Here is a 27,341-nt window from a genome sequence, read left to right as displayed (position 1 = left end):
ATGCACCTCTGTGCAGAAAAGTTGAGGAAAATAAATGTTAGGTCATTTAATTGAAAGTTTATTACAGTGTTCACCTTTCTTGTGACAGAAGCAAGTTTGTTAAGTGGAGTTAAATTAGTAACAGATAAATTTAAAATGGAAAAGCCAGGATATTTTTCTGTTCAGTAAATAGTGAACATAGGGAGTATGTTGTCACTGAAGTTTGGAGGAAATATATGTAATAAGTTCTGACTCATTAGTCCCTTAGTAATAACCTGAAGATTTAAGAGATTTCATGGCTTTGCACTATTTAACTGAGAAGTGTTTTTGTTGACATCAAGTTTTGTGTTCCTTACAGTCACTTCATTGTGACAGCCAGTTTCTTCAAACTTATAGAATATTCAAAACCCAACACATTTAAATCCTCTGAAAACACATAAATTTCTGTTTTCCTACATGGTTTTGTCTATTGAGGCAAAGTATTTTCCATTATAAATAGAAGATTTGTGTTTCTTTCTCTTCATCTCAGATGGTCAGCTTACTGTTGTCTAGAGGGGCCAATATTAATGCATTTGACAAGAAAGACAGACGAGCTATACATTGGGCAGCATATATGGGTATGTACAAATTTCAGTTGATTAATACTGAAGTAATAAAAAAATCATCTCAGGTTTAGTGGTTTGACGTATTTCTAGGAAAAATATTTGCATTGTAAGGTTATCTGTGTCTGCCAAAAAAGCATGAATAGTATAGTTCAAATTGCCTTGTAAATGTGTATTTTGTGGTAAGGAAAATCAATTTGTTGGAAAAAGAAAAGTAAGGTAAGTAGTTTTGTTCTTTAAAAAGGAGGAACTATGTTCTTCAGTCAACAAGTCTAGTCACACGTGAAAAATTTTGCAGAAATGCTAAATAAAAAGTAAGCAGTTAATACGAGGGTCACCTGAAACAGAGGATCATTGCAGCATCCTAGGGGATTGTATTTTCAAACAATATTTCATCTCTGAAACTACAAATTCTTGCATTGCCATTCTTATTCCAGCAGTGGATAATTATTGTTCTCATGGTCTTGATCAATGCCCTGGCAATACTGTCAGAGTAATGTTCTTCCTTGCCTTTTATCAGACTTGAAAAGAATTGAATGTGCCATTCAATTATGAAGTAATCATCGCAGCAATAATGCTCTTAATTTATTATTTGAAGCTGGATTTAATTGCACTTCAGGTATTGATACCAGTACTTAAAACCCCAGAAGTTAAAGAAAAATCTTCGTTATTATCTACTGTTCTTTCAATATTAGTGGTTTTTATGTAGTTCTATCTGCAAAGCACTGTCTGTGACAGTCTGTCCATCCACCTTATTGAATGTGGTTATTTGCAAAATTTTGTTGAATGAAACTTGTACATGAAATTTCAAAGAACTGACAAGTGTTAGTGGGAGAAATTTCAAAGAACTGACAAGTGTTAGTGGGAGGCCAGAGACACCTGCCTTGTGTTTGCCTAGATGAAAAGTCTTGTGTTTTGCAGATAAGCTACATTTATTCCAATTTTAATCAGTGCTATTTTGTAGGCTATTTACAGGGAACTCTCTTAATGAAGAGTGTTTGGGCAGGAAAAATGTAATTTAATTGATGTCGATCTGCCTAAATTTCCCTGTAGACAATAGAGAAGAAAAAGCTTTTGAAAGTCTTCAATCAAAGTAAAAATAATTATGACAATCCCCTCACAATTTAGAGCCATTGTACATTGCTCCAATTGTTTGGAGAAAACCTTAAAAACTTTTTCACCATGTAAAACTGACCATAAAATAAAGAAGCTATGCTTTACGTCACTCTACTATAAATAACTTTCTAGGGTGATCCATTGTTTTGCTTCCTTCCTGCTTTTCACCCGGCTCCATTGCTGTCCAGCTGCAAAGCTGTGACTGAAATGGACTTAGAGTCCTGTGTCCTGGTGTTGCCCTCACTGGTGCACCGGGATGTCTCTGCAGCACTTCTCACATCAAGTACCTTGCTCTTCTCTTTGAGAGTCTTCCACTGATCGCTGCTTGCCTTTTCAATTCAGGTCAGGGGTTTTTTTTGTTTGTTTTTTACCTTCTGTTTGAAGTTTTTTCTTCCACTGTTCTATTCACTGTCTCTATTCCTTTTGCTGCTTTCCATATCTTCTGTATTTCTGTCTCTCCTTTAGGCTTGTTTTCTTTCTTTTCCCCTTTGTATTTGGGTAAAAAGATGAGTATTGTGTTTGCATTTCTCTTTCCCCTCTTTCTTACTATACTGAGATAATTAAGAAGTGAAATATTATTGCAGCACTTCACATTGCACTGATAAAGTCTTATGGCATTGTTTGGTATAGCTAGGTGAAATGGTGTTTTGTGTGCTGTTGGGTATGCAGCATAAAATAAGTATCACAGTGTCTAAGAGTTTGTAAAAATAGCTTTGTCTCTATTCCTTTGGGTAGGCACTTCCAATTCAAACTTTTGTGAATTCTCTTAACTGCTTGCAAAGCAGAACTCTTTGTGAAGCTCCTAAACTGAAAGCTGGATTTGATACTTTTTACTTAGATGTCTGACAGGATAAGTATAAACATAAGTATTCAGTGTGCCCCTCACCACTTCTTTAACTAAGGAAAGGATGTCACTTGAAGGTAAAATAAAGAGTCCTGCATGGGTCAGTTACAAAAGCAAAGCAGCAAGTGTATTGCGCTCTGTTAAAGTCATGTATTTCTTTATCCAGCAGTCTTTTTCATGACTATCCATGTGCTTTCAGTAATTAGTTGTTTGGCAGTTAAATTAACAATAGAACAAGAATAACAGCTACTTGGCTACCCTATTTTCATGGCTTCTTAGCAGGCAGTGTCACAAGTGCCTGCCAGCAGAGGAGGAGCATGTGGGCATGCATGGAAGGGAAAAGCTCATTGCCCTTTGCAGCAGGGTGGGTGTTGGTGTTGGGGTCCCTGGCCCAAAGCTCCCAGTGGGACCTACTGCCCACCACTTCAGGGTGGGCTCCCTGCCCTCTCTTCTCTTTTACACCTGGAACTTCCCCCATGTCATGCCTTCCTCATTATCCCAACTCTTACTCTTACTCTTACTCTTCCTCGTACTCTACTTCCATTGTCTTAGGAGAGCAGTTGATGCTTTTAAAAGGCTGTGGTTCCTCAGACCATCTGAGTCAGTCTTGAAAACAGAGCTTTACTAAATCCTGTATGATGTGGCTTAACATTTTAAATGCTTTGTGAGTAAAGGGAGTTGGATTGGGGGGTATATTTTTATGTAAAAGTAGAATATTTTCTTCTTTTCATGTTTGCATCAAATTCTCAAAGTTTCTGCCTAAGATTTAAAAATCTTAAGGGGCATGTTTGGAATTGGGGTGACAGTGAAAGATTGACAGTGACTTTGTCTCACAAGTTGTTAATGTAAATTTGTGGTAAATACTTAATAATTACAAAGTTACTTTGCCTCTAATTCTCAAGTCTGAAAATACCCCTTCTTTTTAAGCAGAAGACAGGATTGTGTTTTGAGTATAAAAATTTATTTTTGCAGTGTAAATGCTGTGATTGGTGGGTGGGGTGTGTGGAGATGATTATTTTATGTTGCTTTTATAGTTCATTATAGTATTAGAAAACAAGAACAATTCTTTGTTTTCCACATTAGGTCCAAAGGAATAATGGCTTGATCATGTTATAACAATTGTAGAATTATTAAGTTTGCAAACCTGTGCTGGTTAATAAAATATGATGCCTCATTTTATTTGTCTTTATTATTTTAGGTCATATTGATGTTGTGAAATTACTCGTGACCCATACAGCTGAAGTGACATGCAAAGACAAGAAATCATATACACCTTTACATGCTGCAGCATCTAGTGGGATGATTAATGTAGTCAAATATCTTCTGGATCTTGGAGTTGATGTAAGGAAAAATAAAATTAAATGGGATTTTTTTTTTGTTTGAAATGCTCTTGTTAGTACTGTAGCACACTGTTTATTTAGGGACAGGTTAGGATATAGTGAAAGTACTTGAAGGAAGGTCTCTGGAAGTACTACTTTTTCTTTTATAAACCCTCATTTCTCCATTAAAAGAAAACCTCCTTCAGAGCCTTGCAGGTTCTGCACAATAATTTGAAAATAAGTATGTATTTACTGGGGCTTTTTGTTTATTTGATATTTTTTGCTCTTATTTCATTGGACTGGAAGTCAGGAAATAGGAATTCCGATCCTAGCTTTGCCACACAATAATTTTTGAAGTGCAGGAAATTAAATGCTTTTGTCTCAGTTGATAAAATATACATGTCACTTTCCTACCTGACATAAATTTTAGATAACACTAAAAGTTGTGAGAAACTTCAATACTGCAGTAAATGAGGCCATATTAATAATAAAGTGTAAATTAAAAGATTCTACAGTACCTGCCTGTAGTAGGAGTGTTAATAGTAAACTGTGAAGCTGTGTAAGAAATCTACATTGTGAATCACAATCTTAGTCTTGCAAGGCTGCATATTGCAACTCAAGCTCAATATTGAGAAGTAGATCAGAATTCAGTGTCATGTTGAGTACAACAAGAAATTATGTTTCTATCTGAGCACATACACACACAAAAAGGCTCTTTGATCTCTGTTTTTAATGAAAACTTGCAATGCTGTTTTGTAGAGATGTGTGCTATGCTATGTGTGTAGCATCTGTGCAAATTGCCACAGTTGATATTTTTGGCATGTGTGGCTTCTTTTAAAGTTGCATACAGGAAACTGGTGTGGAGACAATTGGAGGAGGTTGGCTTGCTTATAAAGCAATCATACTCTTCCCCAGGACACAGATCTCAATCAACAAGCTGTATCCAGAAATTGCTTTTAATTTCTGCTTTTGAAGAGTTCCAAAAGATAATCTTGTGATTTTTGCTTTGTTAGAATTAAATGCTGCATTAAGTACAGGTTTTTTCCTACTGACTAATCTTGGGGGTTTTTTCTCTTATAGATGAATGAGCCAAATGCCTATGGAAATACTCCTCTCCATGTAGCTTGTTACAATGGGCAAGATGTTGTAGTGAATGAACTCATAGACTGTGGTGCTAATGTAAATCAAGTGAATGAGAAGGGGTTTACACCTTTGCACTTTGCTGCTGCATCAACACATGGAGCATTGTGTTTAGAGCTCTTGGTCTGCAATGGAGCAGATGTAAATATAAAGGTAGGTGTATCCAAAGCCATCCTTTCACACTTAAAAACACTGTACAGCTTTATCAGAGGTAATTTTTTCAAAAATACTTGTTTAGGTAACATGGAGAGGTTCCCACTGATAGATGGAGTATTTGTTTGAGAAGTACTACAGTAAAAATGAGCCAGTATGTTGCTTCAAGAAACTTGATCTGAATCTGGAAACCTCGATGGGATATGTTACATAGCTCAGAAGGATGAAGAAAAATGCCAATAATCTCTGGCCAATCTTGATTACATTTAAATGTCAGAATTCTGTGTGCTTTGTTTTCCCTAGTCTAACCATATAAGTAAGAGCAAATAATTTGAAAAAATGCAAAAGTATATTTTTTTCTTATAAATAAGTAACATGAACAAAATCAGGGATATTTCAGGGAAATGTGTAGACTTGGCTAATTGCTGGAGCAGGTGAAGAGATGATAATGTAAGATCTTAGAATATAATTAGGGAGATTTTGAAAGAGTGCATTAAAAATACAAATATAAGTAGATCAGGCCAATGGAAAGTCTTAAACAGCTGATGTTTTAATTACTCCAGTGAAATTGTGTGACCAGAGTCAGTATAAATTTGCATCTCTGTTTGGTCACAAGTCTTTGACTGCAGAATATTCCTTAGAATATTCTACAGCCTTGTTGAAGGTAGAGAGATGTAAGACCTTCTGGTTTGTATTATGTTGATTTTTACTCTAGTAATAAAAACTTAACTGTGTTTAGAAATATTTAGAGACAGTATCTGGTGTCTTGACAGGTCTTAGGCTCAGGGAAGTAGGAAATGGGTATATGGAATGAAGAGTCCAAGTGTTCCTTATGGCAAAATATCTGGTTGCCTGAACTGTCACCCACATGTAGTATGAAGGGAATTATCTGTTATTTAATTTCTTGGGAAAAAAATGTAAAAGAAACCTGATTAATAGGTTTATGTTGGAATTTCAGCACAATCTGTGTAGGAGGTGAATATTAGAGTAGCTGACATTTCTGTTAAAAATCTTGGGGTTTATGGTTCACTTCACGTAAGCAGTGATTTTTACAGTGATTCAAGCTGATTTTCAGCTAACTAATTCCAAAATACAATTTTATATCTATTGTTAGTACAAAACTCATAGCTAACTGAAAATTTGAGACTATTTTAAAAATAAGCTCTTTGATGTGGAAAAATCCTAAGTGTATGTTCCTGCTCACTGTTACATGTATTTAGAAGTGCAGCTCATTTAATGAAAATGTGCATAACTCAGTTGTGGAAAAATTCATCACCGAAGTGCCCTGCAGAAGTAAGGAGCTGTGTTACAGGGTTTATTGCCAACTTGTCCTAAAATATCCAGGTCACAGTCCATTTATTTTTGTTGCCAGCTTTCTGCTCTGCCTAATGTCCCAGGCTGTCTATGACTGAATGTTCAGTGTTGCAGGGCTGGCTGACTTTTGTCCTACATTCTTGAAACATCATTTTTCAGTAAAGTGTGGTCTGCCATGAAAATAATCCCACAGTGTTAAATATACTACTGATTATAATTGTGTGTTACTCACACAAATAAGAGCAAAAGAGAGCTTATAGCACCTTCTAGTACCTGAAGGGGGCCTACAAGAGAGCTGGAGAGGGACTTTGTGCAAGGACATGGAGTTGTACGACAAAGGTAAATTGAAAGTTAAGGTTAAATTAGATATTAGGAAGAAATTCTTTACTGTGAGGGTGGTGAGGCCTTGGAACAGGTTGTCCAGAGAAGTTGTGGATGCCCCATCCCTGAAAGTGTTCAATGCCAGGTCGGAGGGGGCTTTGAGCTACTAAGTCAAGTGGAACCCTGCCCATGCTAGCGGGGTTGGAACCAGATGATCTTTAAGGTCCCTTTTGAACCCAACTCTTCTGTGATGCTGTGACAAATATTAACAAGCCAAGAATTACTGTTTTTCTAAATGCAGGGCTGCAAGGGTTCATGATTTTGTGCATATTTCTGATGTAGAAGAAAGAAGTGGACAGGGCTCCATTTCAGAAACAGCATTAGCTTTTGCTGTGGGTTGGTCGTAATTAAAATATGTTGATTTCGTACATATCAAAATTCTTCAATACAAAATTAAGCAAGTAGGGCTTAAGCAATTATAGCTTGAAAACAGCATTTATCCCAGTTTCCTCATCAAGGTGTTTCTGTTGTAATTCTGTTAATAGCATTTCTGTGGATTTATACCATTATGACTGAATTTGGCCTGTAAATTTGCACCTGAAGGCGTGAACAGCCTTACTTTGCATATGAAAACTTAGCACTTTGACTGTGGAAAAGTGCAAGAACTGAAGCAAAAGAAAATAATTTTTAAGTCAACTTCTGCTTCCCTGGAAAGGCCTGTAAAGATAAATCTTGGATTTAATCAGAAGAACAATCCCTAAAAAAATAGAATATGTTATGTAACTAACAAAGAATTGTAGATTTAAAATGAGATTAAATTAGTGTGTTCTTACTAAATATTTATTGAAACCAAGCCTGTTCAGTTTCCAAATACTGAAGCTGGAATTCAAAGTAGTTCTTAAAATGGCTGTAAGATCTATTTTTCATCATAATTATATTGCTTGTATAGGCTGATTCAATCATTTCCTCCCATGTGCAACTTTTCCTGTGATTGTAGAGGCAAGAGAGTGGATATGGATGGTAAAGTAGGTGCAGACTGGACAGTACTGTTACAGTGCTTCCTGCTGTGGGTGACTGAGTGGGGAGAGCAGAAGGGAAACACTCCTACTCTTGATGGCAGATAGAGGGGAAATTCTTGTGCATATTGTGAGTGCTGGCCTCATCTCGAGAGGGGATTGCATATCAGAAGATAATAGAACAGTAGAAATATGTTATATGCTTTTTGTCACCTCTGGACATAATTTCCTACTTGTTTTCATAGCCTTGTCAGTGTCCACTGTAGAACAGTGAATCTTATTAAGTATTGCTCATTACTGCAGCACTCCCTCCTCTCTATTCAGAATTTCCATGCATGGAAGAACACATTGAAATGAGTATGTAATGGGACAGTATTGATTGTTTTATGGACCCCATTGCTGCTTGAAAATTCAGTGACCTAAATAGAAAAAAGTTTTTTTCCTTCCATTGGTGGTACTAGAACATAAGAATTGTTGCTAGGGGGAGATTTCATTTGGAGGAATGCTGTGACATGATAGACCCACATTTCCTCTCCCTCAGTGAAGCTCAATAGTCTGAGTACAGTTAATATATGAGTAATCACTCAATAAGACATCTTGTGATGTGCATTATTTCTGTCCAATAGCAAATATTGTTCTTAGCGAATTTGTTATGATCCAGGTATTTTGTGGATATATTTCCTCTAGTGATAGAAGAGATTTGGGCGATTCCTTTCCTATTACCATATTTAGCTGAGTTTCAGTGAAGACAACAAAAGTTTATCATTAGCCCATAGCTGTCCTGTCATGTGCTGTGATCCTGTCTGATCTCATTAAATCACACAGCAGTAGTTAGCTTGATATTTAGAGAGAAGACCTTAAAGACATAACGAAAGAAAAATGGAAGCAAAGTTTAGAGGATACCTCCCTGCTTCTGCAGTCCAATCTCCTGGCATCTCAGGAAATAATGATTTGCTTAATAGAGCTTTGATGTTTCATTGCTTAAAGAAATGTTTAGCTACTGGTTCTGGTGCTATATACCCCTTTCTAGTGTCTTAGAAGGTAATTCTCAATGCAATCCTATACCTGGCAGTTCAGCTTCAACATGGGAATTGTCTTCATTAAATTTTATACCTGTTCTATGTTTATATGTTGACAGACAATTGCATGTTGTGTTATTCCTGGGCTGGAAAGGAACCTGAGACTGTTAAACATAAGAGAGGCACTCTCATAAAATCCATTGTCTTAGAAATCTATAAGTGCATTTTTAAGTAAATTTGAGCAGAGTAAGTCTAAAAATCTCTTATTGATTTTACTATGTTTTTTCATTTGTAAGTGGAAAATGATTCTGTGGCTTATTTTGCTGTTCTTTGCAAGATCTTACTGAAGGTTTCTTGTGAGAACACAGTGCTCTTCAGTTTCTAATACTGTCATCTTAAGTTATTCCTATGTCTTTGGAAGGTACATTATGAGATCTGTGTTTTTTCTTTAAATTAATAGATTCTATAGATTCTTCAGGTTAAAGAAGGATAAAAGTGAGGGGAAAAGTCACCAGATGTTAAAGCAGTTAACAGTTGTTTTAAAGTAATTGGGCAGAAAGATTTTTAGTATTTAGATGAAGAGATGAGAGCTGAACTGTAGGGAGAAACATGAAAGAAAACTGGAGCACAGAGGTTGCCTGGAGAAGTTGTCACTTATGGTGTGTTTATTTGGCTTTTTCTTAAGGCCTCCAATGACAGAATTAAAAACGTGATTGTCTAATTCCTCAAGAGGATTTCAACCCCATGTTCTGTGTTTATTTGTATCTGCTATGGATATGTGGATGTTGTCATTTGATTATTTATGGTCAAAGAAATCTGCTTGCTGAAAGAGCTAGCGATAACTTGGCATTCCTTATCAAGTGCTTAATTTCTTTCAATCTAGGTCTGGGAAGACAGTGTTTCACATAATTGTGCTGTTATGCTGCTCTGGGCAGTGACACAGTGAAAAAATCCATATCCATCCCTAGAAGGGTCTTCAGCAGACTTTCAGTATCACATCCATAGAACCATGTCCATTTGGTGCCAAAGGGAGAGTAAAGATGAGAAGATACTTTTGCATATGATGACAATTTGTGATGTTTCAGTACATGTATTCATACCATATGTTCCCCTGCCATCTTTGTCTGATTTAACTTTGTATTTTGTGAACATTTCACACTCTTCAGAGCCATCATTGCAAACACAGATGCAGTATGCGTGTGCATTCAAGGGTCCTTTGATTTTTCTGTGGCATGTTTGAAATTTTTTGAGGGCATGTGTAGGAATTTTTTTCTGCAGTAAAGCTTTCCCATTACCTGTGACAAGCATGAGGGGAAGATCATTCCAAAGTAATAGCAACATTAAAAATGGGTTTGTGAGTGCTTTGATACTGAGCTGTTAATAGGTGACGTTTCCTTATGCATTACTGTTGGCTGCTTCAAGGATGTCTTTACTGGGTGAATGACTAAGTGCACATTCAAGATGTGCATTTCAAATGTGTAGTACCTAGTAGAGTTGAATAGTTCTACCCTAGGACTACTTGTGGTTTGTGATAAATTGCTTACAAACATCACTTTACAGAAATTTCTAAGAAACACATGAGCTTTGTAATGTGTTGTCTTCTAGTGTAATGTGTAAAGCCCTCTAGTAAATACAGCTACTTTCTTTCAATAAACAAACTTAAAACATTGTTTTCTTTTAGCCTTGGGGAGGGGAGGGGTTGGACATAGGCTTGTTGCTGAAATTGTGTGCTGTCATCATCCTCTTGAGAGTTATTATCTTAGGGACAGAAGTGTGAGTGAGTGGGCATCCCTGAGTTGTCACTGGCAGCTGGAAGAGTGACTAAGAGCAGCTCTTGTGAAAAGCTTGCCATGTCATGCTGACTTGTCATTGCCAGCATCTGTCTGGCAAAAGTGCATAGAAACTATTTAAAGGATGCGACGTAGAGAGAAAGAAGAAAGAAATGTCATTTTTGTTGGTTTGTTTTGGTTTTTTGTTTTGTCTTTTTTTTTTTTTTGTCAGATCTGATTAATTGCTGTTACTGGCTATAAGTAACAGCATTTTTTTTTTCTTTTCCAGAGTAAAGATGGGAAAACACCTTTGCACATGACAGCAATCCATGGTAGATTTTCAAGATCCCAAACCATCATTCAAAATGGTAAAAAGGGGGACAGAATATTTTTGTCATGAGCTTTTCAGTTTGAATGTTTTCATCCTCTTGTATTGGTAACAACATGCTGAATTTTTTTCATGTCCAGTGTCCAGTAATTGTGGTGGAGTCTGGCATATGTGTTTATAAAGTTTGATAAGTTACACTGATGAACCATTTATTTTTCAGAATGCAGGAATGTAGATATATATTTTTGTTTTCCATAAACCAGATTGTAGAGAGCACATCCCGTAAGGTTACATAATAAAATGTTTTTCTCTACCACTGAAATCTATATAGGTTTTAAATCCAAACTAGTCAGTCACTGACAATTAATAATGTTACTTAAATGATCATCAGTCCTATTTTTCTAACAAAGTATCTGCATGCCTACATGAACCCTTACCTAGTAATTTCTCTTTATTATAGGAGCTGAAATAGACTGTGAAGATAAGAATGGAAATACCCCTTTGCACATAGCAGCTAGATATGGCCATGAGCTATTAATCAACACTCTGATTACGAGTGGTGCTGACACTGCAAAGTAGGTAACTTTACTGATATGAATGCAAGCTGACATAATTTAGAAGTGTATTTATCAAGTGCAATTTTTAATATCATCTTCAACTTGCAATAGGAAATATTTTGTTTATTATGCTGTATTGTACCTGTAAGTAGCTAGTCAGTATATCACAATTTGTACCCAAAAAAAAGAGAAATAGAGTTTTCTGTAATGTATTTGAGGTAAAAGCTCTGAAAGTTTTAATAGGCTGATAATGCATGCTGATAGCTTGGAAGGAAGTGTTTAATATGTGAATTTAGCTCAGTATTCTAATTAGATGGTTTGCTGAACCCACCATGCATGTGCACTTTGGCACACAATCATGTTTGTTCTATTTTAATTGAATGAAGCTGTGATACCTGATTATGGTGTATCTTAGGCGGGGTATACATGGGATGTTTCCTCTCCATTTGGCAGCATTAAGTGGATTTTCAGACTGCTGCAGAAAGCTCCTCTCATCAGGTAGGACACTTTTAAATTCTTACAAGGTGCTTTGTACTTCATTGTGTATTTCACAGAATAGCTTTTAATGAAATCTTAATTTAGTGATGCATAGAAATCCTTATAGTTCACTAGTACCTTGGGACCAATGCTTGTTTTTTAATGGACAGTCCATAGTTAAAGTGAATGCAAACTTTTGCAGACATAAGTTAAAAAAAATTAATCCAAATTTTAATAATACATTTATAATTTCTTTAATATTGTGTTTGTGCACTTTGAGTTGGCCACAGAGGTGGGATGACTGGTTTAGACCATAATGGAACTTCAAGGAGAAAGATTGTTAATCCTTTTTATTACTTCATGGAGCATCCAATTTCCATTCCATGATGTCTTTAGCTTAATAGAGATCAGTCTATTCCCATCTGTCCTGTAGTGGGCACGTAATAGCGCTGAAGACTCTGTGGACTGCTATATTAAGAAACTGTTGCATTGTTATTATGTTGTTAATGAAATGCAATGCAAACTGGGCTTTTCTTTTGATGTTTGACTCCTCCCTGAAGATGTGGATGTTGGAAGGTCATTACTTCTCTTGTTGTCCAGAATCTTAGGTGAATTCTGAACTATTTGAATCAGTGCAATTCTGAGAAAGTAGATTTATCCAAATGAAGCTTCTGGAACAGAAGAAGAATAAGAATAAACTAAATGGTTCTGTATTAATCTGAAGACACTTAATGTTTTTTGAAAAAAGATAAGTGGGGAGGAGAGAGTTGGGGAAAAGGAAGTTGCTTGCTCAGCTTTACACTGTTTGTTAGGGAGGCCTGAGAGAACTAGAGAAATATACTAAAGCTGCCTGCTGGTAAGACTTTTTGTTTACTGTCCTGTCATGGGCAAACTTGCAAGGATTCACTTCAGGAAAGAACTGTCCAATAGTTGACAATATTTCAATTGGATGTGTTCAAAATGAGGGATAGTGGCTCCTTCTCCTTCCAGCACATCCTGTGGTGCTGGCTGTGCCCTTACTGGAGGTTCAGTATGGCAAAGGAAATCATGTGGAGGACTTGCAAGTGGTTTCTGTGGCTTTTACATGAATTGGGAAAACTTGGATGCAAATCTAGCCTGGAACAGATAGGGACTTGAAGAGTATGCTCAGCCTTCAGGCTAGAAAGACTACATACTGCTAAGAGCATTTAGGGTGTGCTCTTGATGTGGGGATTGGTATGTGCAGAGTATGTGTCCTTTTTGGGGTTGGGAGATGCCTCTCTTATGTACATTAAAATCTCTGTTTTTTAAATTCATTTATATTCATGTGCAAACCTTAACAAAATGTCACCAATCTGCCTTGTCCCAGTACTGAATGACATTCAAGTAGTTAGTGATGGTAGGTAAGCTACTTAGGGATGTGGAAAGGCATCAAAGGCTATTCTTCAAACCAAACTGGTAAACTCTCCTAAATTATTTGCTATAGAGCAGTTCCTGTTGAAATGGGATAAAAGCAGAGTGGTGCATACAAAACTTGTTTTAGGGGATATGGATTAGGAAAACATTCTTGAAATAATAGTATTTTTGAATAACGTGTCTTATGTTGTTCATTATCTATTGTTGTTCAACAGTTCTTGGAAAAAAAAAAAAAAAAAAAGGCAGCATTCCCAGGTACCACAAATGGAGATTTAGTAAATAAGTTACATTATACCAGAGCAAAACTCTCATGAGAGCATAATAGTTTTCTCAAACCAAAAATGTAGCTGTGAAACCTGATTTAAACAGTAATCTTTCTGTCAAAATATATGGGTAGATATGGAATTACACAGCAAATGTTTGTGATCTTGGATTTGTGAAGTTCCACAGCTGAGCCTTTTCAGAAAGAGAAAACTCCAGTGTTCTGCAAAGAGCTCCTCTGTAATTAACTGCTATTTGGAGCCATCACTCCAACTCAATGAAGTTCTTTCTTTGGGATTAAAGCACTAAACTCAAGGGTAAAATTTAAGTACCTCCTATATTTAGCAATACTGACATCCACAAAAATTAATAATCTCTGCACAACAATGATAAATTCTAGCGTATTCCTAAATTTTCATATGACCTGCATATATCTTATATTCGATAGTAAATGGCACCAAAATGTTAGCAGGTAAACAGAATAGAATAAAATAGAATAGAGAAAGAACACAGCCTGAGTGCACCTACTTGTGTTTTGCTTTACCCCTTTCAGTTTTATTTAAATGCCTGTTTTTCAAAACATTGGAAATAGCAAGGGCATGTTTCAAATGAAGTATTTTTTAATGCTTGAGTGCTCTTTTGCAAATAGCTGTTAAGTTTGCTTAGCAAGCATTTCTCTTCAACAGCAGATGACAGCAGTTTTGTGAAAGGTGATGTTACATAATGATTTTACAAAATAATTGCTTTGTAGGTTTTGACATTGATACACCAGATGACTTTGGCAGGACTTGTCTTCATGCAGCTGCAGCTGGAGGGTGAGTAAAAAAGCATTCATGCTTTCATATTCAGTATTTCTTTTTCAATTTCTGATCATTCTTGTTCTTTTTTTCTATTATCTCCTCTCTGTTTTTCCTGCCCTCTCCCCTTGGAACTTATGTAAACATGAAAATAATTTCAAGATTGATTCTATCTGCAAACAAAAAAATAATTAACATTCAGCTCAATAAGCCATTGCTGGAGTACAGTGTCCAAGTGTCATCAACCTTACATTAGATTTATGTTTGGGGATGAACTGATCTTTTTTTTTTTTAATTCCCATGGATGATGATAAAATTTTTAGAATTTACAGCATTCAAAGATGGCATGCCCACCTCAGGTCACTGTGGGACATGAGATAGAAAACAGCAACTTTGGGAAATTTATTTTTACCAAACCCATAAATAAAAGGTCAGTCTAAATAAACTAAACGCAATAATTAAATTCCAGAGCTTAGGTGGATGAAGTAGTCAGAACTACTTGCTCATCACTTGAGTTGTGATCCATATTGATTATTGTTATTGTATTGTAGGTTTTCTATAGCAGCTACTCAAAATTGCCTGGAAGAATTGGGTAATAAATTTCATGATACACTTTGTGGGACACAAGAACTCCATGATATTGATATATTCATTTTTCTGTTTGAATGTTGTTTAAGTAATACTGTTAAGTAATCATTCTAAGTCAAAAGTACTTGCTAGATACATCCTTGCAAGTAGTAAAAATTAAAATGCTGTATCTTCATATAAAACCCAAATAATTTGTGACACATTCCCTCACTCATCTCCAGTTTAGGAAAGTTACCAAAAATTGTGTTTAAACAATAAACAATATAGTATGTCTATTATGATGATAATATTTTTATTGAAAATTGATTACACTAAAAAGTAAAATATCTATGCTTCAACTTACATTTGGCCTTAAAAAATATGCAGAAAAATCTTGCCTCTCTGCTGGAATCCTGGTAGCAAAAGCATGTGACATGCAGGTGTTATTGTTTGTTTGTTTATAAGAATTTAATTATTTATTGAATTAGGTTCATGTTTATGTGCTTTATGCATGCCAGTTGGTATCAATAAAATTTATATATGTGGTCTTGGAATAATTTATATTCTTTATTGGTTTGGTCCATAAATTATGGAATCTATTTTACATACAGAAATTTATATATCAAAAATTCACATTATAGTTCAGTTCCATTAAACTTAACATATGAGATGTTCGTGTGTAGTAGTTCTGATATTTATAGAGACCAATTAAGGAAATAAAATTTGTAATCACAAGTAACAGTGTATTAATTTAATAGGAATTTGGAGTGCCTAAATCTTCTGCTAAATACTGGTGCAGACTTCAACAAAAAGGACAGATTTGGAAGGTAAGACATTCCAGATTTGTATATTGGAGAGGGCTGTTAAAAGTATTGCAGTATCAGCTTATTGATATGTGACCAAGTCTGCATTCCAGTTTAAATGGTTTTTTATGATATGATGTCTCTAATAGACTGTGTTTCAGCATATGTTCTCAAAAGTCACAAACATATTTTGTAATCCTGTTTTGTTAGGTAGGTGTTTAGTCTTGTTTTTAAAGAGTGAGTTTCACATTCAACTGTAATTTTTGTGAACTTTCTTTCCTTATAACATGGATCTAATATGTTTAAATTGCTCTCATCCAAGGACATTACTGATGTTTTCCAAATAATGTATTAATCAAATCTATAAATCTGTGCCTATTTCTAAGCTCTTTTTTTAATATACCCAGTATTTTATTATAACTGCCTTACCTTTTTCATTTTACAGTATCAATCCCTTTCTGCTTTCCTGTTTGATCTCTGAACTCTTTTGAAATGACATTAATTTCTATTTTTAGTATATGATTATTTAAGTTTAGATGGCAGGATCAATACTTATGTAAAATCTCATGTCACATCATGGAAAATATGATTTTCTGGGATGTGAAGAGCAGGAGTAGGACTTAAAGAAAAAGTTATAGATTCAAAGTTGTATTTTGCTTTAAATTCCACTTCCATTATTTCCTGAGAAACAAACAACTCTCTGTCACAACTTTTGTCATCGAAAGTTGGGGTTTCCTTTTGGTTTGATTTGGATTTTTGTTTAACATTCATGTTATATAGAGCCATTTTTTCAGGAGATGGAAAAATATTAGTTTAAAATGGGGAGAAATGGGAAAAAGATATATTAAGGAAGAGGAAAGAGCCTGACTATCTCCTCAAAAATCAAGATATTTATAGCTGCAGTCTCTTTTTAAAAATAGAAAATTAAATTCTGAGTTGTGCTGGTCTTTTAAAATTTTTGGCTAAACTGGCATATTTAGAGAATTGTTTATGTATTTGAAGCTGGGATAAGTTTTCTCTGTGACTATGCATCAGTACTAATATTTCATGGTTTTGTTACAAGAAGAAGAGATATATTTAACAGTGCCTCTGCTATGTCAGTATAGATAAAAATAAATAATAATGTTTTCACCTCTTAGGCAAAATTATGCTTTGTTTATTAAAAATGTCTGTTTGTGCAATTGTTGTATTTTATTTGTGCTATATTTAGTTCTTGTGCAGTTTTTGATTTGTCCATATTTTTCCATGTGGCTTAAAATTATTTAACAGAAAATAGTATTTCTAATGTAAATTGGATTTCCTTCTCTAAGTTTACACAAGAAAATTCAAATAAAACTCCATTTAATATTAAGTTTGTACATATTTTGGCTGGCAAATAAATCCACTATATATGGTTCAGCATTGTTAAGTGGTTCATAGAAAGCAGCCCTATTCTTTAGTACTGTGATGATGCATTCTTCACCACAAATACTTACTTAAAAATGTAAGGAGGATTTAAGTTTCACTTTATTTTGCTTTTTCTGTCTCTATAATATTATTTTGCTGTTATTTACCATTGTACTTTTTATTTAAATGTGTACTAAAGAACTCCACTCCATTATGCTGCTGCCAATTGTAATTATCAGTGCCTGTTTGCCCTTGTGGGATCTGGAGCTAGTGTGAATGACCTTGATGAGAGGGGTTGTACACCTCTGCACTATGCAGCTGCATCAGACACAGATGGGAAGTAAGTGGCATGATTTGTACTAAAGCCTTTCTCATTAGGAACATTTGGGCTGTGAATTTCGTGTGTGTTTTGCCTTCAGATTTGCCAAATGCATTTCTTGTATTTTTAAGGATCAAACTTGACAGAGGTGTGTGCATTGTATATAAAAGACTTGATGTAACAAATATTTCAGAGGGAAAAAAATGAACAGCAGGAAAATGTATTGTAATAATTTTATGTCCTATAATGCAGATATCCTAAATCAGAAATTAATTGGGAATAGAATTCTTAATCCTATCTACTGTGTAGTGGTTGAACAAATATCCTTCGTGGGGGTTATTAATAGTTATGGGCAGTAGGGTCATTTTGCCTTAAAAGCAAATTCCAGTGAAGGATGGATATTAACTTGATATTTCAATATAAGATGCTTTGTCTATTTGATGTTTGAGTAAATTACAGCTGTAATGCCAAACATAACTATCTGTTGATAGTGTAAATTTTTATGATGTAGTTACACTTCTATGAATGAAATGCATCCAGAATCTTTCATAAATCCATGATCTCTTGCATGTGTTTATTTTCTAACCAGTAGTTATATTTGACATCTTGATTAATGATTTAGATGCTTATATGCAAAGTGTATATAGGTAGCACCAAAGTGATGATTACTTAAGCTCCAGACATTGGCTATATTGAGGAGACAAGAAGAGCATCACATCTTGTGCACACACTCACATATGCAGGTTGTGGTGTGCAGCAGCACATTCCATATGCACACAGTGACACCTTCCCTGGAGATGTGCTGCTTAGTGCCAAATCATTTTTTTAATATAGCACCTTTTAAAGGGTGAGATAGCAATAAAAATGAGGTGATGTATAACTTACAGATTGGGTTTTGAAGGCTAAATAAAGAATACATTTATGGCCATTTAATTACCTTTGAACAATATGCCTTTTTAATGTAAAGCCAAATTTCAAAATTAAATTGTCTGCTGTTTTTTAGAAATAATTTCAATTCCTGCTGGAGCTTGCTGAAATAATTTTACTTTAATTGCCCTCTTACAAGTTGAGCTAGGTATAATTTTAGCTTCACAGTTGCTCTGAAAACCTCCAAACTATTATGGTTCTTCAGATGACATCGTTTTGCCATCTGTCTCACAAAAGGCACAAGCAGGAGTGATGATGACAATACTGCAGAGCTTTGGGAGGTAACTCAAAGCATCATCTCTGGAGCCCATGGGCTGGTGCCCTTCTCATTAACATTTCTGCAAAGCAGAAATGGCCTGAGGAGAAGCTTTTACATTGATGCACCAAGATGAGTAGTAACAGCTGGAAAACCAGTACTGCTCAGCTCATTCAAACAGGAATGAAGTTAAAAATGATTACTGGAGTCAGAATATAAAGCCTGGGAAAAAAACATGTCAGAAAACTATCTACATAAAATTCCAAAGATATTTATATGCAATTTTATGGTCTTTGTTCAGACATCTTTAAAGACAGATTTTAGAGACAAGGATGTTTTTGTTGAAAATTATTTTCCGGTTTATTCCTGTTTGAAATTATTTCTTTTGTATCTTTAACAAATTCTTTTGATCTGGAACGATCACCACTAAGCCCCATTTTACCAAGACTAGAGAGAAAAACATGATTTCAGAATGAGGTAGAATAAGCAGCATCTTAGAGGAGAAAAAAAAGCTTCCTTCTGTTTATACTTTTTTAATGGAAAATAAATTTAAAAAATAAAGAATAAATGTATGGGAAATAAATTTAATTTACCTGGGCTTTCAGAAAGTTTGATTAATATCCTCTTTAAGAGACCTGTTGAGGAGAGTTAATTATGTGAAAGATGCAGGAGTAATCTCTCTCTTAGATGAAAAAAAAATCAAAAATAATTATCTGGTTTGCACATGAAAGATTGGGTACTTGAGGATTTCTAGCAGACTTGGCTCTGTGCAGTGTATTTAGTGTATTGTAGAAATTTAGGTAGCCAGAGCCCATGACATGTAACATGTATTAATGAACCATGAATGCTAACACAAAATTACTGATCCAAATTAAAAAGAAAGTTAGATGATTGGACAAATGAAATGTAAGAACTGTAATTCATACTTAATGAGCAAATTGATTTGTCTTTTGGTTCTCATAAATCTCATTTTAATTCAAACAAAAACATGCAAGTACAGTTGTCATTAATGAAGTCTAGGCATTTGTTTACTGGACAAATAAACCCCGAATTGATTGGTTAAAAACATAGATTTGCTCTACAAGTAGCTTTTTAATAGCTATACTGAACTAGTTTTAAAGTTACTTGCGTCTCATGTTACATATGTTATTATTTAAAACTCAAGAAATATTACCTTTTTCACTACATACTAAGTCCTTGTTTATGCTGAGCAAAAAATTATGGAAGTGAGAGTACACCTCCGATAAAGAAGTATTTAGTGATCCCAGAGAGAAGAAGGGATGTTGTACACTTCAGAACAATGAATAGCGTCACCAGCAAGTTCAAGGGCATTATAATGACTTTGGAAAATGTTGCTGAAATGATAGACAACATGAAAGTATGAAACAGCAGGGTTATTGCTTGCAATCATTTAGTGTGCATACATGGAGTCTCTTAAAAACAGAAAACTCCTAGAAAACTAGGGAGAGGTTGAGCTGACTTGAATCCCCATTTCCCATCCTCCTGGCCGAGTGTGGTTGAATCTGGGCCGGTCATATTCTGCCCTATAAATTTGTGCAGTGGAAGTGAGGAATGGTAAGATATATCTGTGACAGCAACTGGATAAACAAATTTTTAAAATTGTGTCTGGTAGTGGAAGTGTGTGTGTGTTACTCTTGTATTACATGCTACCATGAGGATCTGCTTCTCTTCTTTGCATATAACATACAGAAGAAGGGATTCATGCAGAAAAGCATACAAAATAGTAATCATTGATATTAGCAAAGGTAACTGCAGTTGTGTTAGCTAGGAGGAAAATAGCCATGAAATACTAGTTTTAACCAAGTCAGATAACTCAGAAGATGCAGGATTATTTCAAATTTTGAAGCTTTGTGATAGACCTTTATGTTTGATGTAATGAGGTAGCTTTCTGTAGTCCTAGCCAATATTGTACATTAAATCAGTGTCCCTGTGTGCTGTATTCTATTTTCCAGTTGAATTGGAACAATTTATCACTTAGCATTAAGTTGAAATTCAGCATTTAGATACATGGTTGCATATGTCAATTTGAATAGGTGCCTGGAATACTTGCTAAGAAATGATGCCAACCCTGGGATCCGAGACAAACAAGGATACAATGCAGTTCATTATTCAGCTGCTTACGGTCATCGCTTGTGTCTTGAACTGGTAAGAGAACATATCCTGGATGAAAGGTGTACCTGCTGCTCTTACAGGCTGTGCTGCAGAGGCCAGGGGATTCCCCCACCTTGGCTGTCAGCTGGGTCAAAACTGGTTTCAGCCTGCCTGCAGATAAATTTAAGCATTTGGTATTCCTAACATAGAAGCAAAACGAGGAGCTAGGATGCTAGATACTGGCTTAAAAAGATGAAAAATTCTTAGTTGATGAAACAACTGTTTGAAGGTGTGGGATATTAGTTTTGGTTTGTGTTTTAATTTAAACTAAACTACTTTTTTTTTTTTTTTGCTGGTGGCTGAAATAACCACAAGTCATCCCACTGAGAACTTTTAAGAAATTTCATAAATGTCATTTAAAAGTAGCAAATTAAAATGTGGGGAAAGCCTGTAAGAAAGGGTGCCTTATAAAATAGTTCATGCAGTTACAGTAACTGGTGGCCCCAGAATAGAATTTCAGATAATTAAGCCATAGTTAATTTTGTATTGCTCCTTTTGCAAATATGTTTGTGTTGTTTGATATGCTGTCTTATACAACTTCAGTTTTTTCATTAAAATTGTTCTTTTATATTTAAATGTATTCAAACATAAATTTTGGATGTTTTTAATTACAGATTGCAAGTGAAACGCCTCTAGATGTTGTAAGTCTATTATTTCTCACTTTTTAAGTATTACTGTAGAGCAAAAGGGAGCATGTAGTTTTAAAAATACTGCTTATTTTTTAGACTTATTCATTCAACCATTTCTTCAATGCATGAATGCATTTAATTTCAACTACAGTTTAGATTTAATTGGATTTTACCATTTTAAAATGGGAAATCATTTTTTAAGCCATGTAGTTTTTTACTTAAACAGTTGGTTGACCATGGGTGATAATGAAATGTAATTTGAATGCATTTGGTGTTCTTCAAATACTTTGAATGTTTTATTTCTACTAATGTACTTAATTAAATATGGTCTTGAAAAAGACCCAGAAATAAAACTTCAGAACACATCTGAAAGTCACAAATAGAAATGTATATACATAGATATTTTAATGCTATAATGCTTTTGCTTTTTTTGAGTCCATTTTTTCTCTCTGAGAAATGTTTTCCTGTTCTGAGAAATCCATCCTGCTGTCTGGCTTTTCATATTGTTTTCTGCTGACTTTTCACCTAATCAGAATGCTTACTTGGCTGATGTTTCGGGGTTTTTTTCCTGCTGCTGCTGTCACCTATCCTTGTCTTCCCTTTGTATTCATTGTTCATAGTGCTACTTCAGAAAAAATACTAATTTTAATTCAGTTTCTTATTGAATTATTGCGTTATTATGCAAAATTAAATGACTAGGGTTGGAACTTGAATATGGGGGAGATGTTGCAGTTGATTAGGCTCTAAAATGTTGAAGATCAGGACATCTGTAATTCTATACTATTCTTCCTACTTTTTCTCCTTTATTTTTCAATCTGTGTGTATGGGAAACTGTAGCAGTTATTGCTGAGTGTTTTCAAAGGTGAGGGGGTTTTGCACTCACTCTGACTTTTTCTCTCTAAGCTGATGGAAACATCAGGTACTGACATGCTGAATGACTCAGACAACAGAGCACCTATAAGTCCTCTGCATTTAGCTGTAAGTTCTCAGTTCTTTAGTGATGACAGCTCGTCTGGTAGCAAACAGTTGTTGCACAGGTTTATTCATTCTGATTTTTTCAAAATAGGTTAATAAACAGAATGCAGACATATGTACTAATATTCCTGAATGAGGTGTACAGGATGATTTTTGCATGTCACTTGAAATTTGCTACATGAACAGCTTTCATGTGGAATTTTCTAATTAAAATCTATGCTAATGAAACTTTTATAAGACTTGTTCTATAAGTAATTATGACTTTTTTAATCATTAGATTGTTTTACTCTCTTAATTGTTTAGTATGAGAAATGTTTGTCCTTAGTACTTTAGGAAAGATTTGCACAAGGAGTAGTGTAGGACAGTGATGAAATTCTGTCTATAAAAAAATATTCAAAATACAGAGTAACCAGCTCAATGTGTAGCTTTGATCTTTTAATTGAATTTAAAGCAATTGAAAAACCACTCTATACTTTCTGAAAATAGTCTCATGCAGTACATAAATATATATATATATGTACAAAGTAAAAAATAATCTTTGATAGTAGTAAATGAAAGCTATTTGTACTGCATTCTTACTACAGGTGCTTTTAAATAATATTTTGTGTAAAAATCTAAAAGAAATTACTTAAGTTTGCTTATGTTCCTCACTTGAAATAATCTGAGGATGATGTAACTACAACATAAAATGATGAAACATTGTGGGGTAGTCAAAATACTGTTATTTATGCAGATTGAAGACAGATGATTTTCTGGGAGTAGTTGCAGTTGCTGACTGAAAGGATAAAATAGGAAAGAAACACCAACCTTCTTGCTGAAATTGTGGGGTTTTTAAATTAGTTGTAACTGTTGTAACTACTTATGTGCTGCATCAGTTTCTCTTCTGCATGCTGAAGTAAGAATAGTCTCTTTACAGTTTCATTTATGGAGTCCTGGCAAGAAAGGGACAAACATTAAGGACGGGAAATTGAAGAATTTTCTTATTCTTGTAGGCTTATCATGGCCACCATCAAGCTCTGGAAGTGCTAGTACAGTCACTGCTGGACCTTGATGTGAGGAATAACAATGGAAGGACACCACTGGATCTTGCTGCCTTTAAGGGACATGTGGAATGTGTAGATGTGCTCATTAATCAGGGAGCATCAATCTTGGTGAAAGATTATGTTGTAAAGAGGACCCCAATTCATGCTGCAGGTATGTGCTAGCTACTAACCTCCAAAATTTTGGCTTTTGAAATGGATAATGTGTTTAGAAGTCTTTGTCATTAATGTTCTAAAAATAGTATTTAGGAACAGAGGATGACTTTTAAGGTATATGCTGTGCTGAGAAACATGTAGCAAGACAGTTGCAGGTAGGAACCAGCATTAAATAAACCAATAAACCAACCAATAAATCAGAGTCCAAGAGTGCTGTTCCACACTTCCCTGTGGAAGGGTGCATTGTCCTTGTCCATTCAACTGGCTGTGCTGACAGGTGTCAGTGACATGTCCCTGCTTCTCTCCTCATCTTTCACTGAAGGGCCAGAACTGCAGGCCCAAATTTAGATAGGCAAATTGCATTGCCTTCTTGGCAGTAAAACGCTTCTAAAAATGACTGGAGTCTTGGAGAATTTTGGCAGTTTGAGAAGAGACATGAAAACTTACTTTGATTTTTTTCCAAGGATTTAAATGACTCCTGAGCATTTTCAAAATAACAGCAATCTTTTTTACAGTATTTTCTTGCTGACTTTCCTAGAAAACATCTCTAGGCCTGCCTTTCTCTGAGTCTAGAATCCACACTAGAGTCTTATTTTTTTCCTCACATTAAAAATAGGCTTATTCAATTTGACATTTATAGTAAAGGTGTTACAAGAAGCGTTGCAGTTAAAAAGAGCATTATGTACCAAACATCGTCATTCCAACCACTTGATTTGTTGTCCATGAGCACAAGCTGCATTCTTCTATTTGATTGAGCTTTCCTAACTTGTGTTAGCATGTCTGTCAGCTACAGAAACATGAATTGTCGCTGTGCTTGTGTGAACTGAATACTGCAGCTGTAGGTCAGAAATAATTTCCCTTCCAAGAAGCAATCATTTATCTTTCATGAGTTGCATTTAAATGAGATTTCTCAATTTTCTGTTTGTTCATCTTCCATTTTTTTAACTGCTTGGTTTATTACATCTATGCATTACATTTCCTTCCCCTTTCTAAATTTCCATTATTATTTTATAACTGCACATGCTACACTTGCTAACAAAGTCTGACTATGATTTGCTAGTTATGTGTTTCCCAGTGCCTTAAAACAAGCAAAAATTATGCTATTTTCTATATTTCAATGTTCCTTCTTGTGTATGTTGTATAAGCATATATTCCAATTAATTTTAATATATGCAACCTCATTAATATATATATACATAAAATCTGTTGGCAGTTGGTAGTTGGAATCAGTTGTTTCTAACGCTACAGTTGAGAATATCTGATTCCTGAAATTTTCTAGTATTCATATTTTAATTCAAGTTATAACAATAGTAAAATTGTACAGTGGGTTTTCAAGCTAATGGGCTTTAGTCTGAGCAAGTAGGTTGCCATTCCATTTGAGCTCTCTACTCAAAGGCAATTAATGTAAACCCCATATTTTTATAATGTTTTACAGCTACAAATGGTCATTCGGAATGTTTGCGGCTATTGATAGGAAATGCAGAGCCACAGAATGCAGTGGACATTCAAGATGGAAATGGACAGTGAGTTTAAATGATGGACATCCTGTTCTACCCAAGTTATTACATTTTGTAAAAGAAAAAAATATATTACAGTAGTTATTTTTTACTAATTTTAAAAGGAAATTATTGCAATTAACATAAACTTGAGAGTGAAAAATGTTCAGTTGGGAGAAAACTAAAATGTATCTTACTGCCCAGATGCTGAGAAGATATATCTAGTTCCTTAATCAGGATTTCTGAACTGGGGCATGTTACTTTATTTTCTTGAATCTAAAAAGCAAATGAGTGGAAGGTCATTGATGATGTAAATCTTAGCAGTGTTAAGTGGAAGGATAGCAGTTGTTATGCTTGAGCTGAGTGCTAGTCTGTTAAATTTCCAAGTGTAAATTTCCACTTTATTTCTGTCTCTGCTTAGGACTCCTCTGATGCTGTCAGTTCTCAATGGGCACACCGACTGTGTTTATTCACTCCTTAACAAAGGAGCAAATGTAGATGCCAAAGATAAGTGGGGAAGGACAGCATTACATAGAGGGGTAAGGGAATAGTCCCTTTCTTTCATTTTCATTTTCCTACATGCTAATTTCAAATGAAGACTTAATATGTAGTGTTAATTAATGTCTCATTATTTTCAACTTGCCATTTTAATTTTTAATTGTATTTTTAGTTGCATTCAAAAGGTGGATTCTGCCTGTTTACTACCTACCCTCAGAATTCCTTTGGACTTCTAGAACCTCCTAATCTTGCTGTAAAGTGTTGACTGGAGAGGTCCTAGAGTACAGTTTTTTGTGGAGGAGAAAGCAGTGTTAATGGAAGGAAGAAAAGCATGATACATGCCACGTGCCAAATATTTTGTTTATAGTGTCTGCCAGATAAGACAATTGAATGAGCCCAAGAGATTAGTAGTTATTCCTATTCCATTTAGTGTTATTCCAAGAAAATATTCTGACATAAGTATTATAATACATTGCTATTTTCCCAACAGAATGTCTATTTTTAGGAGTAAAAATAGCAACTTACTTTGCTTATTTTGTTACGCCTTAAAAATGCAAAAATTTGCCTGAGGTTTGCTTGCTTGAGTTCTACACCTTGGCTTACATACATGAATATTTTCAAACTGGCCCTTTCCTGTCTCCCTCCGACAGGCAGTTACTGGGCATGAGGAATGTGTGGAAGCATTGCTCCAACATGGTGCTAAGTCCTTACTGAGGGACTGTAGGGGACGGACCCCCATCCACTTGTCAGCTGCGTGTGGCCACATAGGTGTGCTGGGAGCTCTGCTGCAGTCAGCTACTTCTGTGGATGCAGCACCTGCACTGGCAGACAATCACGGCTACACATCACTGCACTGGGCCTGCTATAATGGTAAACTGCACTGAAATACAGCTCTAAATCTATTTGTTGATATCGGGGTAGAAGTGTTAATAACTTAATATTAACAGAAAAGCAACATACAAAGTCCATCCTCTATCATTGAATGAGTGAAAATGACACACATGATTTCTTGAAGAAGAATGTATTAACATCTAATACATAAGAGATGTTTACTTTTGTCCTACATTTTTGTTATATACTATCTTAGTTTTATGCCTCAAGGAGTCTTTAAAGAAATTCAGCATAATACCTTTGAATAGAAATGTGTCACACACATGCCAAAAAATAACTTTCATAAGGAGGAATGGTTTCAGATTAAATCTATTTTAAACTTGCTTCATGTCAACTATGGTAGGCATAAGAAAATATAAAAGTGATTCAATAAGAATTTTTTTTTTCACTCATGCTTTTCATGCATTTGAGAATGAGCGAGACCTTAAAATATAGGAAAATCATTCAGCTCCTTTGCTAAAAATTTTGTTCTGTGTGTTCATTTAGAACATAGTAGAGGTTGTTTTTATTGCATCTCTGAATTACGTGATAGAGAAAAATCAAGAAGTAAGAGATTAGACCTTCATTTCACCAGTTATTATTAAGTGAATAACTACTGAGCTGATTCAGCTGAGTGATAATTTCAACGAAATGTGGAACAAAAATAAACCTCAAATGGTGGAGTTGTTTTCATGGAGACAAAGTGATGAATGTACAGAAGATTTTGAAATGCAGAGGTGTAAAGAATTCAGTTAGGTGTTCTGGATGTTCTTCAGACAGTGTGAGGTACCTTATAAATTTCATAAAGTTTACAGTATTACATACCAGTTTGATTTTCAG

General features: G+C 35.0%; 1 protein-coding gene across 4 annotated transcripts in view; it reads left to right on the top strand.

Moving 5' to 3' along the window:
* Positions 1–27,341, top strand: part of ANKRD28 (ankyrin repeat domain 28) — a 116,298-nt gene that overhangs the window by 78,179 nt on the left and 10,778 nt on the right. For all 4 annotated transcript variants that reach the window (XR_010358762.1, XM_064413498.1, XM_064413488.1 and 1 more), the window contains 16 exons: positions 509–596; positions 3,740–3,882; positions 4,941–5,153; positions 10,882–10,960; positions 11,381–11,495; positions 11,893–11,975; positions 14,362–14,425; positions 15,733–15,801; positions 17,363–17,503; positions 20,720–20,831; positions 21,452–21,478; positions 22,370–22,444; positions 23,434–23,635; positions 25,073–25,160; positions 25,555–25,672; positions 26,282–26,501. Coding sequence is in view for 3 of the 4 variants with exons in the window: in XM_064413498.1 (XP_064269568.1) it covers positions 509–596; positions 3,740–3,882; positions 4,941–5,153; positions 10,882–10,960; positions 11,381–11,495; positions 11,893–11,975; positions 14,362–14,425; positions 15,733–15,801; positions 17,363–17,503; positions 20,720–20,831; positions 21,452–21,478; positions 22,370–22,444; positions 23,434–23,635; positions 25,073–25,160; positions 25,555–25,672; positions 26,282–26,501 (1,837 nt within the window). In the remaining variant the exon portion in view is untranslated. The remainder of the gene's footprint in view (positions 1–508; positions 597–3,739; positions 3,883–4,940; positions 5,154–10,881; positions 10,961–11,380; positions 11,496–11,892; positions 11,976–14,361; positions 14,426–15,732; positions 15,802–17,362; positions 17,504–20,719; positions 20,832–21,451; positions 21,479–22,369; positions 22,445–23,433; positions 23,636–25,072; positions 25,161–25,554; positions 25,673–26,281; positions 26,502–27,341) is intronic.

The sequence above is a fragment of the Passer domesticus genome, chromosome 1 (genome assembly GCF_036417665.1).
Source record: "Passer domesticus isolate bPasDom1 chromosome 1, bPasDom1.hap1, whole genome shotgun sequence".
Classification (NCBI taxonomy): Eukaryota; Metazoa; Chordata; class Aves; order Passeriformes; family Passeridae; genus Passer; species Passer domesticus.
The sequence above is the reverse complement of the archived record's forward strand: the minus strand, read 5'-3'. Positions and strand labels throughout refer to the sequence as shown.